This window comes from Vulpes lagopus, chromosome 2 (genome assembly GCF_018345385.1).
Source record: "Vulpes lagopus strain Blue_001 chromosome 2, ASM1834538v1, whole genome shotgun sequence".
In the NCBI taxonomy this organism is placed as follows: domain Eukaryota; kingdom Metazoa; phylum Chordata; class Mammalia; order Carnivora; family Canidae; genus Vulpes; species Vulpes lagopus.
In genome coordinates this window covers 5,274,685-5,288,551 of record NC_054825.1, presented here as the reverse complement: position 1 = coordinate 5,288,551, position 13,867 = coordinate 5,274,685, and the positions used below count along the sequence as shown (strand labels likewise).

At 47.4% G+C, this 13,867-nt stretch overlaps 1 protein-coding gene across 2 annotated transcripts in view; it reads left to right on the top strand.

The window, feature by feature from the left end:
- The window catches only part of DOCK1 (dedicator of cytokinesis 1), a 497,787-nt gene that overhangs the window by 59,888 nt on the left and 424,032 nt on the right, over nucleotides 1-13,867 (top strand). For both annotated transcript variants that reach the window (XM_041744687.1, XM_041744686.1), the window contains exons 3-5: nucleotides 5,050-5,090; nucleotides 8,682-8,737; nucleotides 12,361-12,457. In XM_041744687.1, the coding sequence (XP_041600621.1) occupies nucleotides 5,050-5,090; nucleotides 8,682-8,737; nucleotides 12,361-12,457 (194 nt within the window). The remainder of the gene's footprint in view (nucleotides 1-5,049; nucleotides 5,091-8,681; nucleotides 8,738-12,360; nucleotides 12,458-13,867) is intronic.

Genomic DNA, 13,867 nt, shown 5'->3' with positions numbered 1-13,867 from the left:
AAGTGACTCTTGAGTGGCCGAGGGCATATGCCGATCCTGCCACCTGCTTGTTTCTACACTGTTGCTAGATGCCATACGTCAGGGAGCTTGCAGACAATGTGCAAAGATTAGGAAGTTACTCTTTTGATTCAGCCACTACACTGGAACTGAAAATATCTGTATTTTTTAAGTGGGGTAATGATGTGTTTTCTTACAAAATGCACCTCACTTATTTTTTTTTAAAGGTTTTATTTTTATTTATTTTTTATTTATTCATGAGAGACACACAGAAAGAGGCAGAGACACTGGCAGAGGGAGAAGCAGGCTCCCTCCGGGGAGCCCGAAGTGGAACTTGATCCCAGGACCTCAGGATCACTCCCTAAGCCAAATGGAGATGCTCAACCACTGAGCCACCCAGGTGCCCCATACCTCACTTCCTTTTTGTGTCTGAGCATCTGTTAACTGAAGGTCTTGTGACATAGTGTGAGTTTCCTGGGGCATCTATAACAAAGGACCACACTGGGCAGCTTCAACGGAGAGACGTAGTCTCTCTGGGTTCTAGAAGCCGGTTATCTGCAATCATGGCATCTGCAGGGTTGCTTCTCCTTTTTTTTTTTTTTTTTAAAGATTTTATTTATTTATTCATGGCAGACAGAGATAGAGAGAGAGAGAGGCAGAGACATAGGCAGAGGGAGAAGCAGGCTCCATGCAGGGAGCCCGATGTGGGACTCCATCCTGGGACTCCAGGATCATACCCCAGGCAGAAGGCGGCGCTAAACTGCTGGGCCACTGGGGCTGCCCAGGGTTGCTTCTCCTGAAGGGCTTTGAGGGAGGTGCTGTTCCTTACGTCTCCCCAGCTTCTGGCAGCTTGCCAACAGTCTCTGGTGGATTTTATTTTATTTTATTTTATTTTATTTTAATCTTATTTTATTTTATTTTTTTTAATTTTTTTTATTATTTATTTATGATAGTCATATATATAGAGAGAGGCAAAGACAAGGCAGAGATAAAGGCAGAGGGAGAAGCAGTCTCCATGTACCGGGAGCCTGACATGGGATTTGATCCCGGGTCTCCAGGATCGCGCCCTGGGCCAAAGGCAGGCGCCAAACCGCTGCGCCACCCAGGGATCCCTTATTTTATTTTTTCTGGTGGCATTTAGATTGTAGATACAACACTCTCATTTCTGTGGCAGTCTCCCTGTGTCTCTGCTTTCCCTGTGTACGTGGACACCGGTCATTTTGGTTTGTGGCCTGCTGTAATGAATTCATTTTAACCTGATCGTCTGCAGAGACCTTATTTCCAAATAAGTTCATGTTCGCAGATACAGTGAGGACGTCGACATCTATTTTGAGGGACACAGTTTAACCCATGACAGATTGAAAGAGGCAGTCAAATTGATAAGGTTCACATTTCTTTGAGGACCTGTGAGCCCTCCAGCCGGCCTCCACTCAGCAAGCATCCCTTGCGACTGGTCGCAGCCGACTGGCCACCTGGCCCTGGCCCAATGGAAGGGCCCCGTAGCTGTGGTTACTGTCTACCTGAGGGTGGTCATGTTGCTCCTAGAGCCTCCAGCTGTGGGGCTGGATCTGCCCCTGTGGTGCCTGCAAAATGTTACATGCAGGACACCTGTTGGTTCTTTCTCCAGAATGCCCACCGTGCACGTGGATGCTGTCCTTCAGGACAGGATTTGGTTGCCTCTGGAGTTTGGCTCTCTTGCCGTTCAGTACTTAGGGCACAGGACACCGTACACCTGACACAAATGAACGTCCTGTCCATCTTCAGGCAGCTACTTGTGAACTGGGCAGATCCCAGGACCCGGTGATGTGGTCCTCGCCTGTCCATCCTTGAAGAAAGTCCAGCTGCTTCCTCGTGCATGTCCAGGCTTTGCTGCCTGGTTTCTCAGGGCGCAGTGAATGCACCTGTCCACACGCTGCTGTGCCTGGTGTGACTCCTCCCTCCTCCATCTGACTGACCACAAGTCCTCCTTGAAGACCCAGTACAAGCTCACCTGTCTGGGTGACAGCTCCTTGCTGCCTGCGTCCGGCCTCTCTCGCTCGGCCTGGTCTGTCCCCTCCTGGCACCACCCCTGGACATGGATGTGCGTGTGTTCCTCCTGTTGTTCTGCTGAGAACGCTGTATGGGGCTCGCTGACTTGGTTTCCATTTTCCTGTGCTGGATTCTGTGCCCCCTGAGTTTCAGGGCTGTGTCTTGCCCATCTTTACCTGTCTCTGAGGTGCGGGACTCTTGCTGGGAGCATGCCAGTTGACTCCATAGAGACCACCTGTGAGCCCTTCCTGGGAGAAGAAGTTACTGGCCCAGTACTGCTGCTGACTGACCGTGGACCCTCCTGCTCCTAGCCTCACCCCCTCTTGCTCATTCCCCTTAGAGCAGCCTGGTCTGTGTTCTCTTAGATCCCCTCCCTCCCCTGTGAGAGACCGGGGCAGGGATGTCCTCTCTCCTTCATGCTGACATCTCTGCCCTGCAACGTGGTTTGGCCCCTGCTTGTTTTAGGGGGTCACGGAGGGCAGAGACTGGGTCCCATCTCTTTCTCTAGTTTGTTCTGTCCAGTGCAGTCTCTGGCACACAGTGTGTGGGCTCAGTTGGTTGAAGGAAGAATGTAATGCAAATAATCTTGGGGAGGAACAGGATAGGTTTTCATTTTGCCTAGGAAGGCAGTTAAAAAAGAAACTCCCTCTATTATTATAACATTAAAAAACCAAAAGGACTTCCTACCTTTTATTCCCGTGGCTCATCTCTCTCTCCTCCCTCTTCCCACAGAAAACCGTTTAACTTGTGTTTTAAGTGGATTTTTTTGTTTGCCTGTGTTGTACTGTGTGGCATGCCTGTGTACTTTTCATGCATATAGACGTGGGTGTAGCTCTCTGTGTGCTTGTTACTTTGTTATTCCGAGCTATATTCTAAGATGCACCCCTGTATATTTTTAGTATATGTTTAGGTCACAGCTCCCACTGCTGTGTGTGCGCCCCCTGTGTTTTACCCACAGCCTTCTCAGTTCTGGGCACTCGGATCTCCTCCACTTGCAACCCTCTGTGTCCTGCTGCCGCGAGCCTTGTGCATCCATCCCGCCGTGCATGGATGGGTGTGCGCATGTCTTCCCCTGGGATGCATTCCCAGGTTGGGGGTGCTGGTTGCAAGCTGTGTGGCCTAGGTAGGGATGGCTGCTGCCTTTCTTTTTCTTTTTTTTTTTTTTTAATATTTTTTTTTTTTTATTGGGCACCTGGGTGGCTCAGGCTGCTGCCTTTCGGTTGCTGTTGGCTCCACTCTCCCCCAGTGCCCAGGGCTGTGCCTATATTCTACATCATTACCATTTTTACCAGTAAAATTTGTGCAGTAAAATTGTGTTTGATTATTATTAGGTTGGAGCTGTCTCTTCATACGTGGTAAGCCCTTGGACTCCTTGTACACTGTTGATAAGTATGACTCTTTTTTACTTGGCTTCTGTCTTTTTCTTGTCTCTGTGCAGTCTTTCCGTATATGTTCTAGAACATCCATCCCTTGTCAGTTTCAGAAAAGAAAGGGCACGATCATAATGAAGATGTGGGAAGGCTATAATGACGGGACGGAAGACCGTCCTTAAAACTGAGTAACTATAGCTTTGGTTTGGCTCTAGATGTGGGCTGGTGACTGCATCGGCTTCCCCTTTCTCTGTTGCAATGTCTGTGAACGCCGCCCTAGATGGGCGCAGGTTCTGGGTCGGCACGCAGGAGCCAGCGAGGTTTAGACAGCATGGCTCTCAGAGATCATCTCCACATGTGCAGCAGAGATCTAGACACTTAGCGTCTGCAGCGCTCCCAGTCGATCTCTGAGTCCCATTGTCAAGAAAGCCAAGCGGTCACCATTAGGTCTTTGCAAGGATCCTGGGAATGTCCATCTCCTGTTCTGAATGCTTAGAAAGCATCTGTTAATAATCCCTTGAGGACTTTGCTCATTTCACTTTCTGGTCTGTGATCACCCTCCGTGCCCCGGGTTGGTAACATGATTTGCTCTCTAGCGGGGCAATCTTCTGAGCTCACTCAGACATCGCTAGCTTCTGAGCTTTGAGTTTCTGATACTGTGTAAGAGTCTAATATTTGGTTATTCTCTGGGAATTTACCCAACTTGCACTTTTGGGGTGCTCCTGAAATTCTCAGACCGGGTCCTTGTGTTCCTGTAGGCAGAGTTAGAATGTGTCTGAGCTTTGGATTGACTTTCCTGAGCAAGGTGGCCAGGGTGACTTGCTAGTGTAAGGAAGCAGCCAGGACGTCACGCGAGGTGGGGCTATTGGGAGGCTGGTCACTGGCCCTGCACCCCCAGGGCTCCTGCAGGGACAGTTTCTGCCCTCGACTTGACGGGAGGTGCCAAGGGAGCTGCTCTGCCGTCAAATGGCCCCTTCCGGTTAGCATTTATATCGTGCTAGCTATTATAGAAAGCCTGGCTTTAGCTTCCTCCCCACATGGAGGCAGTGAGAACTTGAGTCTAGGCCAGATCCCAGGGGCTAGGTGGGTTCATGTTTCTGGGCCTGGTGCTTCCTGTGGAGGGCTGAGTCTTTGCCACAGAAGCTCTCTGTGAGATCACAGGCTGCTCCGGGACACAGCGTCTCTGGGTTGAGGAGGGAGGAAGTTAGTGCTCAATAGATGCTCTGTTGTGGGGCACTTGTTGATGATCTGGGGATGCTGGTATGTGCACTTGGCAGGGACGCCTCTCCTCATCACTTAGAGGGAGAGATAGGGCAGTGTATCCCCAAGGAGCCCGCTCCGGGATGAGTGGTCCCTAGGACGATGTTCCCTCCTGGGACTGTGCTGCTTAACTTCAGATTGACCGCTTCGGGGTCTCCAGCAGCCGACAGAGATGAGAGAGCTGGCGGTGTGTTTAAGGCCACTAGCCTGGCGGTTTCGAGACCCATTCTGGAACCTCCCAGTCTATTTCCACAGTGTTAGGGTTACTGATTACTGGTGACAAAGTGATCTCCCTGGATCTGCAAGGCAGTGAATTCTGCAGGACAGGAAGGTATTGTGGGGGCCCTGTGATGTCTCCTCCTTCTCTAACTGTTGTAACTTTGTGTTTGTTTAGGGTGGTACAGAGGTTACACCTTACGAAAAAAGTCTAAGAAGGTAAGTCCTTTTTCTGAACCCCAGTGCCTTTCCATTCATTCACCACACTGTGAAAGGAGATCATTCCCATCCCATTTGTGTCTGCGGGGTTTCCTTATATATCTCCTTCTCTGAACCTAAAACACATGTGGGCTGACATGTGGGCTACCCCGAATTGTTTTTCGTTTGAACAATACATGTACCCAGAAACAGCAGCTTTACTTCCAGGATGGAGCCACTGGGCTGCGGCGCATTGCTGACCTGTCATCACGAATGGTGCAATCTTCTTTTCCTGGTACAACATCAGGTCCTCTTTAAGTGTGGGAGGCAGGAGAGAATGACCTGGTATTATGACTTCAGGAAAAAAAAATACTCATGATTTTCAGTCTTAGTATTATCCTTGATGACAACAGGTTCGCAAAGCTCATGCATGCTGGTTTTCCTCTTGGGTATGACTATCTTCAAACTAAGTCGCCTGCAAAAGAAAGGTTCTGCTTTCCAGGGCAGTAGGCGTGCGTGTGTGCGTGTGTGCGTGCGTGCGTGCATGCATGGTGGTTTGAACTCCTGAAACCAGGACCTGCAATTACACCTCGATCCTTGTGGTGGACACTCCCATACACAGTTCTGTGGTGGCTTCTCCGTTCTTAGCTTCACATGGCCTAATTATGGCCCTTCTGTTTTATTCCATGGTTTTGAAATAATGTCCAGTCTAAAGCTGTGATTAAGCTCTGTCCATGTTAACTTACACACTTTAATATCTACTTAGGCTTGACAAGACAGTTCATTTTACTTCTATTTCTTAACATTGCCTCTCATGGTCTCCTTACTGGGCTGGACTCCTCATGTGGTCCTGGGCCTGGAACTTAAGGCTTCCAAAGTCTAAGTGGCTCAAGCATGGGACCTGCCTGCTCCGGGAAGAAACCCTGCTTCCCCCAGAAACCCTGCAGCCAGGCCCTGCTGGGCAAGTCGTTTAGGAAGGGCCCAGGTTGAGCTGCAGGGCAGCCCTCCTCTGGCATAGTGCTGTGGTGTTCTTATAGGAGAGACGCAGTTAGGAGTATTGGTGAGTCAGATCCACACATTGGAGCAAGGACCTCCTACCCTGCCCTGCCAGCCTCAGACTGGGCTGTGGGTCTTACACATTCAGTGACCAAGAGACTTGAGGTTTGAACAAGGTGGATTCGAACCACGTGGGTGGTGGGATAGATTTCTCCAGGGAAAGTTCTATTTTCACACCGATCTCCCCTCCTGTAATGAATATATCCCCCCCCCCCCGCTTTTTTTTTTTTTAAGATTTTATTTATTTATTCATGAGAGACACACAGAGAGAGGCAGAGACACAGGCAGAGGGAGAAGCAAGCTCCCAGCAGGGAACCTGATGTGAGACTTGACCCTGGGACCTTGGGATCACAACCTGAGCTGAAGGCAGGTGCTCAACCACTGAGCCACCCAGGTGTCCCAAAGAATGTATTCCTGCAGATGAAACTCTACTTTTATATGAGAAAGCCACAGTTGAGGATTTTATTAAAAAGGGAGGAGGTTCTTGACACTGTCTCCCTCCATAGCCACACAGCATAGCTGGAGCTTCACGTGCTGGGCTCGCCCCAGGCAAACTGTTCACTTTGCTTTGATGCTTATTTGGTATTTGGTACCACCTTCCGCAGCTTGGGATCCTTTCTACCATCGTCATTGTGCCCTCCCACCCCCCATGTCTCCCTGAACTACTGTCCTTCCTGCCCTTCACTGGGGTTCCCTGGCTTTAGAACTCATCATTGGTGCAGTACAGCTGGGTGGGGCTGTATTCATTTCTTCTTCTAAAATCCTCATTGGAAGATGAGGCAGTTGTGAAGCCCTTAAAGATAGTATGATTTTTTTAAAAATGATTTTTATTTATGTTTTCATGAGAGACACAGAGAGAGGGAGAGAGAGAGAATGGCAGAGACACAGGCAGAGGGAGAAGCAGCCTCTCTGAAGGAGCCTAATGCGGGACTGGATCCCAGATCCCGGGATCACGATCTCAGCTGAAGGCAGCCACCCAACCGCTGAGCCACCCAGTTGTCCCCATAGTATGATTTTTGTAGTGGGCTCTGTCCAGGCAATGCAGAGAAGGGACTTGGCCCCCAGTAATCCAGGCTCCCAACTGTTCTGGAACCATCCCCTGTATAGCTATTCACACAGATGTAGTTCATCTGGACCAGTTTTAAACTACCCCAGCTGGAGAGATTGCTCATTTCAAGCCTCCACGTGTGTCCTCGCTCTGCCTTCTACTTTTCCCTTCCCTGGCTTTGTGCTGCCCCAGAGCAGGTTTACTGAGATGGAGGGGTATCTTTGCTTCTGGACACGGACGAGGCTGGCATATTTGTTTTCTTCCCCCCTCCATCTGAGTGCAGATATTGACATCACATGTGCTGCTCCTGGAGGCATCCTGGGGATTTGGAGGTGTCCGAAACAACTGGGACCCGGTGAAGCTCCCAGCTTTGGGACCCTTTGGCCCCTTTTGTTGCTCACTGACAGTGGCCACTGTCTTTCTGTACAACTGCTGCCATCTCTGTGATAATTCTTCTATATGTGAAATTCAGGCTTTCCTAGTAGGCAGGAGGAACATGAATCAGTGGTACCCATGCCCCTCCTGACATGATTAGTAGTTGTGGTTTCTGGTCCTCCTGTGTAAATCCTTTGGGGCCAGATGCCAGGGAAACGCAATCAGAAGTTCCTGTTCACACAACAGGTGCCTGGAAACCACCAATGCCACTGAGTAGATTTCTGCTGCATGCACTAAATCTCATACAGGAAACTCTGTCTGGCTGTGCTGTGCTGCCCAGGGTCCCAGCACCTCCTGCCCCACTGCCCGCTTTCAGATGCTCATTTCTGCCTCATGTCACAAAGGGAGCTGTTTTGCTTGCTCAGGAAGCAGGACAGAAAGTCTTGGTAAAGCTGCTAGCACTTTACGGATGGTGTCTGACACTGAACTTGCCCTTGAGAAACTCTGCCTGGCACATCATGCTGCTAGGCCCCAAGTGAGCTGCACTTGGGCAGTGCAGAGCTCTGTGTTAATGGAAGCTGGTGTCTAGGAGTCTTGCGAATTTGGGCAAAATTTGCCCACTTTCTGTGTTTTCTCAGATGGTCCCTCTGTTGGGAGATTGATGAGAAATCGGTCAGGTAAGTAGTCCTAGATGCATACATGACGATAAATGATGGTGGAAGTCCACTTTTGATGGCCATTTTATATTTTTTGAAAGAAAGAACTGTCAAAGACCATCATCAGAGATTGTTTTTAGGCATCCGCTGGTTTTTGATCTGCTCATGTCAAGGGCAGCCCTGGACACAAGGTACGTCCTATGGAGAAGATTCAGGAAAAAGCCCTGTGCGCTTCTTTCCTTGCACACAGATTGCTTCTGTTTTCTTCCTTTTGAGAGGTCTGTAGTCTCCATGAAACAAAATCAGGCTGAGTTTATGCTTCCTGTTTTTCCCCACTATGTTGTATATGAGACTTTACTGTAAGACTCGCTGAATTAATAGTGGTCTACCCATCCCTATCCGCACGTTTTCAGGGTGGTTTTTGATTTTTGGTTGGTATTCAAGTTGATAATAAAACAATTTTTTTTTTCTCCAAAGGGTATATTTCCTGCTTCATATATTCATCTTAAAGAAGCCATAGTTGAAGGAAAAGGGTGAGTCTGGTCTTAATGTTTAAGTAAAGAAACGTGATGATTGTATTTGGCTTTGCTGATCGTCTGTATAGCAGGGCCTGTCAGGGTTGGATGCGGGCGTGAGTGACCGTGATGGGACAGGAGTTCTGGGGTGAAAAAGGGGACTTGGAATGGAGACGTATGTACAAAATGGCCTTCAACCTTTGAAAAGTCTGAAGTCAGCACTGTACCTGCAGTCGTGCTCTTTACACCCAATGTCGATTTTGGGTAGTGTTGGTCCAGTGCTCTCTGCTTCTCCATCAGCAGTCCCACCCGGTAGAGCCTCCAGCCCCCAACTCCGAGTCCATTTTTCTGGAAAACTTTGCAGGCTATGACACAAATGGAGTTTAGGGTGAAGCAACAGGTGGTAAATTGGGACGTGTGTGAATTTACATTTTGTCTAATTGTGATGTATGTTTCTTAGAGGTCATAAAACTGATGTATAAGATCATTAAAAGGACTTTTATAGAACGAGAACCTATTAGGCAGGAATGGCAAATGAATAGCCAGGTGTGAACTTGGAAGAAGGAGCATTAAAATGTTTTCCTTTTTTGTCTCTTCTACATCTTCACCCTCAGTTAAATATGTAAATTATAAAATTACTAATCATATGATTACTGCATAATGACATCTCTTTGGCTGATTACAAAATTGCCTTCCCAAGCACTGTACTTTTAACATATGAAAAGGACTAGCTCAGGTTCTGTAGTTGCATGATGCATAATTAAAATGAAGAAAAAAAAATAAAATGAAGAAAATAATTTAGAGGCCTAGATGGTGATGACCTGTAATACAGTATATATATATATATATATATATATATATATATATAGATTAGATGTTTTGTGTGCAGAATTTTAAAGGGAAGGAAAGAAAAAAGGAGAGTTTTGACTCTTGTGGAAATAATGAAATAAAGTATGCATTGATTGTATTTTACATTTCTCTGTATCAGAATCGATATAGAAGTCAGACTGTGATTAATGTTTGTTAGAAAGCACCCTGAGTATACAAAAGAATATATGGAGAATCTAATTGTGAAGCATCATAGTAATGTGGACGGGAGGTTATTTTGATTCTCAGTGAGTGGAGTCACTCCCATGCAGACAGACAGACAGACAGACACTGGCCCCCATTACTGGGGCTCCTGGAGATGCCCTGGGGTGAGCGAGTGAATGGTGTCCTGGGGACATGAGCACTTCAAAAACGCATTCCTGCTGATGCTTTGGGGCTCCCTGTGTTTGCTCTGCTGCTGCTCCCGCCCATGCCAGCTGCCCTCTGCCTCCCTCCTTGTAAAGACCCTCCTGCCTTCAGACTTGACAGGTGGTCTCACTGCTCCTCCTTTCCTCTGGAGATCTGTGGCCCTTCCCCTCCCCTGCTCTCCCCTCCCCTCCCCTTCCCTCTCCTCCCCTACCCTCTATCCTTCCTCCTCTATGGGGCAGGCTACTCTGTCATCCCACCCCACCTGCCTCCTTGCTCTCCAGGGTTATTACTCCAACTCTTTTGCAGGGTTTCTTCTTTCTGTGCTCCCTTTGCTTTCAGACATCCCACATCATTGCTGTGTGCCAGCTGCCAGTGATTCCCTTTCTCCCTCTAGCCAAGGCAGTTCCCATTTGTCCCCTCTTCCACGCTCCCATGGCTGCAAGCGCCTCCTGATTTCCAAGCTTCCAGTGTCAGGGCTGCTCTTCTGGCTCTTTCCTACAGTCTTGGACACATGGCTGTCCCCTTCACTGAAGCTCCTTGTCTATTTCTGTTGCTGCCATTATAACCTATGTCCCCCCTGCCCACTGCTCCCAGGGGGCTCTCCTTGCCTGTCTCCTAGCCTTCTCTTGCCCTTCCGTTTGAGGGTGCCTATGTTGTTGTGTTTCCTCTCTGTGGGTGATGCTCAGATCAGGGCCTCCAGCCCTGACTTGTTCCCCCCTTGATCATTTAGAGCCAAGTAACTAAGGAGCCACCACCATTGGCCAAGTGTCTGCTGTGTCCTGGCCTTTCTTCCATGTGCCCTGTATGATGTTCTCTCCGTAGGTCTTACTGAGGCAGCTGTTGTTGGGTTTGTACATTGCCTACTGCTTGCAGGTAGTGAGGTGGATACAGAGATGATAATACAACACAGCCAGATCAGATACATTAGAGCCAGTTGGCACGTTAGTTCCAGGGACAGATCAGGCCTGCAAAGAGGGAGGAAGTGAGAAGGATCCAGAACTGAGACCAGGACAGGGGATGAGCATCGAGGCCCTCTAGTCATAGTGCAAGCAGGGCCATCTCGTTGAGCTCCAAGCTTCTGCAAGCCAGTGCAAGAGCCCAGTGGACTCAGCATGAAACAGGATCTGGAGGACAGAAGCATCGCAGTTGCTGACACATATGCTCACCCTGTGAGAGAAGAGAAATCCTCCCAGAGGCTTTCTAAGGATGGTATTGCAGAGTGTAATGAACCACATTTTCATCAGGATCCTTACTGGGAACCTTGGTGACAGGCTTGGCAGGGCTGCTGTAATGACCACATTCTGTAATAGACACTGATAATGTTCCATGAGAGGGAAATTCCTAAAAGGGGTGGGGGTGGGGGGTCTCATATGCACCCCTGCCTCAGACATCCGATTCCTGTTGCTCTAGGTGCTACATGTGGCCAGCCCTGTCCACAGAGACTGATTTTCTCTCAAGGACTTCACGGTTTCTTCCTTTGAGAGTCCCCACCATCAGTGGGCTATTGCAGGCCTAAACCCCTCTGTGAGCCAAACCAAGAGTCCTACCCACTGATCTCAGCTCCAGCCAAATCAAGATATGTAGGTGGAACCTGTCTCGGAATCCCAGGACATTCCATGGTGGTTGGAGTCCTGTCTGTTCGGGACCTCTGGGGCCAGGTGGCCTAATTTTACAACCCACCTTTCAATCTCTTACTTGGTCTCAAGGGTTCTGAGTCTTCTTCATCATCGGGCCTGATGCAGAGTATGTGACCAGAAAACGATCAATGGCTGATATGATTTTAAAAAAAAAGCATAAATAGATAGCAAGTTAAGAATAAGTCAAGGGTTCACCTTTCCAGGTGCAGAGAAAAGGGAAAGGATAATCCAAGTGTTGGGATCAGATAAAGTATCTCTGGACTTTTGAGAGCATTTGAGAGCTGTCGCCTCATTTGTATTTCAACCAAGGATAACTGCTTCATGTATTACCATATAATGAGTTTTATGCATGATGGAAATGTAAAAATCATCTTAACTCAAACCTGCCTTTTAATGCCACACAGATTGGTTATAATTTATGGCATCTATAAGATAGATGGGTACACATATTACGAATGTACTCTCAGACCTTGACGTTTTGAAGACTTTCAATGGGATATTATTTGCCTCCTTCATCTTACCTTGACACATGAGGTAGACGCCTTTCCTTGTAGGGTAATACATGAACACACTCAGGTTCTGTACAAATATTACCTGTCGTTCTTAGAGGTGTGTGTATTCCTATGTGTGGACACAGTCTTACTTGTATATTTTCTCTCCATTGGCTTAAATATTTAATTCTGTGGACTAGATTTGTAATTTACAAGGTACAACTTGCAGACTCCATTGAAACCATGAACTTGGCTGTCCTTTCCTCCTTCTCCTTAGGCAACATGAAACGGTCATCCCAGGCGACCTCCCACTCATACAGGAAGTCACCACGACACTCCGAGAGTGGTCCACCATCTGGAGACAGCTCTACGTGGTGAGCAAACGGGATGTTGCATCCAAGCTCAAAAATAGAGAATGGTCTTTTTGGACCTTGCTGTACCAATGGGATATTTTTTTCCCCTTTCCCTGGGAACCTCAAAAGCAGAACTCCTGGGACTGAGTCATACTCAAGGCCCATTATTCTGGCCACCCTGGGCGGGGGGCATTGTCCTCTTGGATCTGCTTTGTGTTGGGGTACAGCCATGCTCACTGTGACAAAGCAGTGATTGGTAAAAGGAAGGGCCAAGGATTTCACCCTCCTTGTGCTAAAACAGGAGAAGGGCTGCTTGAGTGCTTTGGAAGACAGGATTAGGGAGTCTGCACTGATGTAACCCCCAGCGTTTATATTTTGATCATGAAAACTAAAATCTGCTTTTAAGCTGTGAGGAGTGCTCATTTATGGATGCAGTAGAGAGCAATTGCTGTTTATTTATTTATTTATTTTTTGCATTGTCTGTCTCTTATTGTTGGAGTAAAACCACATAGTCTTCTAGACCTAAGTGTGCCTGTTACAGAGGTAGGGAAGGCATTTACATCTTGGCTCCGTTGTGCAACTGTCCGGTTCTCCCAATCATAGAAGAAGCCTTATTAACGCAGGGAGGTTGAGACTCTGACATCTTCCATTTTCTATTCCCTCTGGGCATTTCTTTGCACATAAATTCATATTTGCAGAAGATTACCTTTTGTTAAGCCCGTATTTCTATTCAGAGTGTTGATTTCTCATATGCTAATGTTGTCAGCACAAAGCAAGGGCTCTGGAGGAAAGTCACTGCATCGATTTCTTGGGAACACAGAAAACTTGCAAAAGTCCCACAGCTGCTCTCTGGGCAGGCTTGTTGTTTTTGATTATACAGTGGTTTCTTGTAAATGCACAGTAATAAGCAGTTGCAGTAATTGGTCATCAAATGTTCTCAAAAACCGAAAAGCGTAAAGTTAGCCATGAATGTTTTGTGTAAATCTGAGCAATTTTGTAGTCGGTCTTTCATGTTCAACTTAGCAATTTTTAAACAAAAATATGGCAGCAAAACAAACAGGACTGATGCTGACTGATCCGTTAGTGGGCATGGTGCTAGCCTTTCCGCTTGGGATAGGCATGCCTGGCCTGCGGTCACCTTGGTTTCCTTTTTAGAAATGTAGGTTTGCCTCTTGTGGATTTGCATTGTTGGATTTGCACAAAGCTAGAAGAAGAAATCCCTTATGGTATCTTTCTGTGAATTGTTTTTTTGCTATGCTCCTTGATTGTAGACAAGTTAGCAAAATATCACGGAGCTTAGATATTTGATAGGCTTTAGAAAAATGAATTAGTAAGAGGAAACAAACCTAGTTGTGAAATAAACCATTACGTTTGGCTATTTGCTTGTTACTTAAGAAATTAACATGAGGATGATGCTATAAAGAGGAGCTT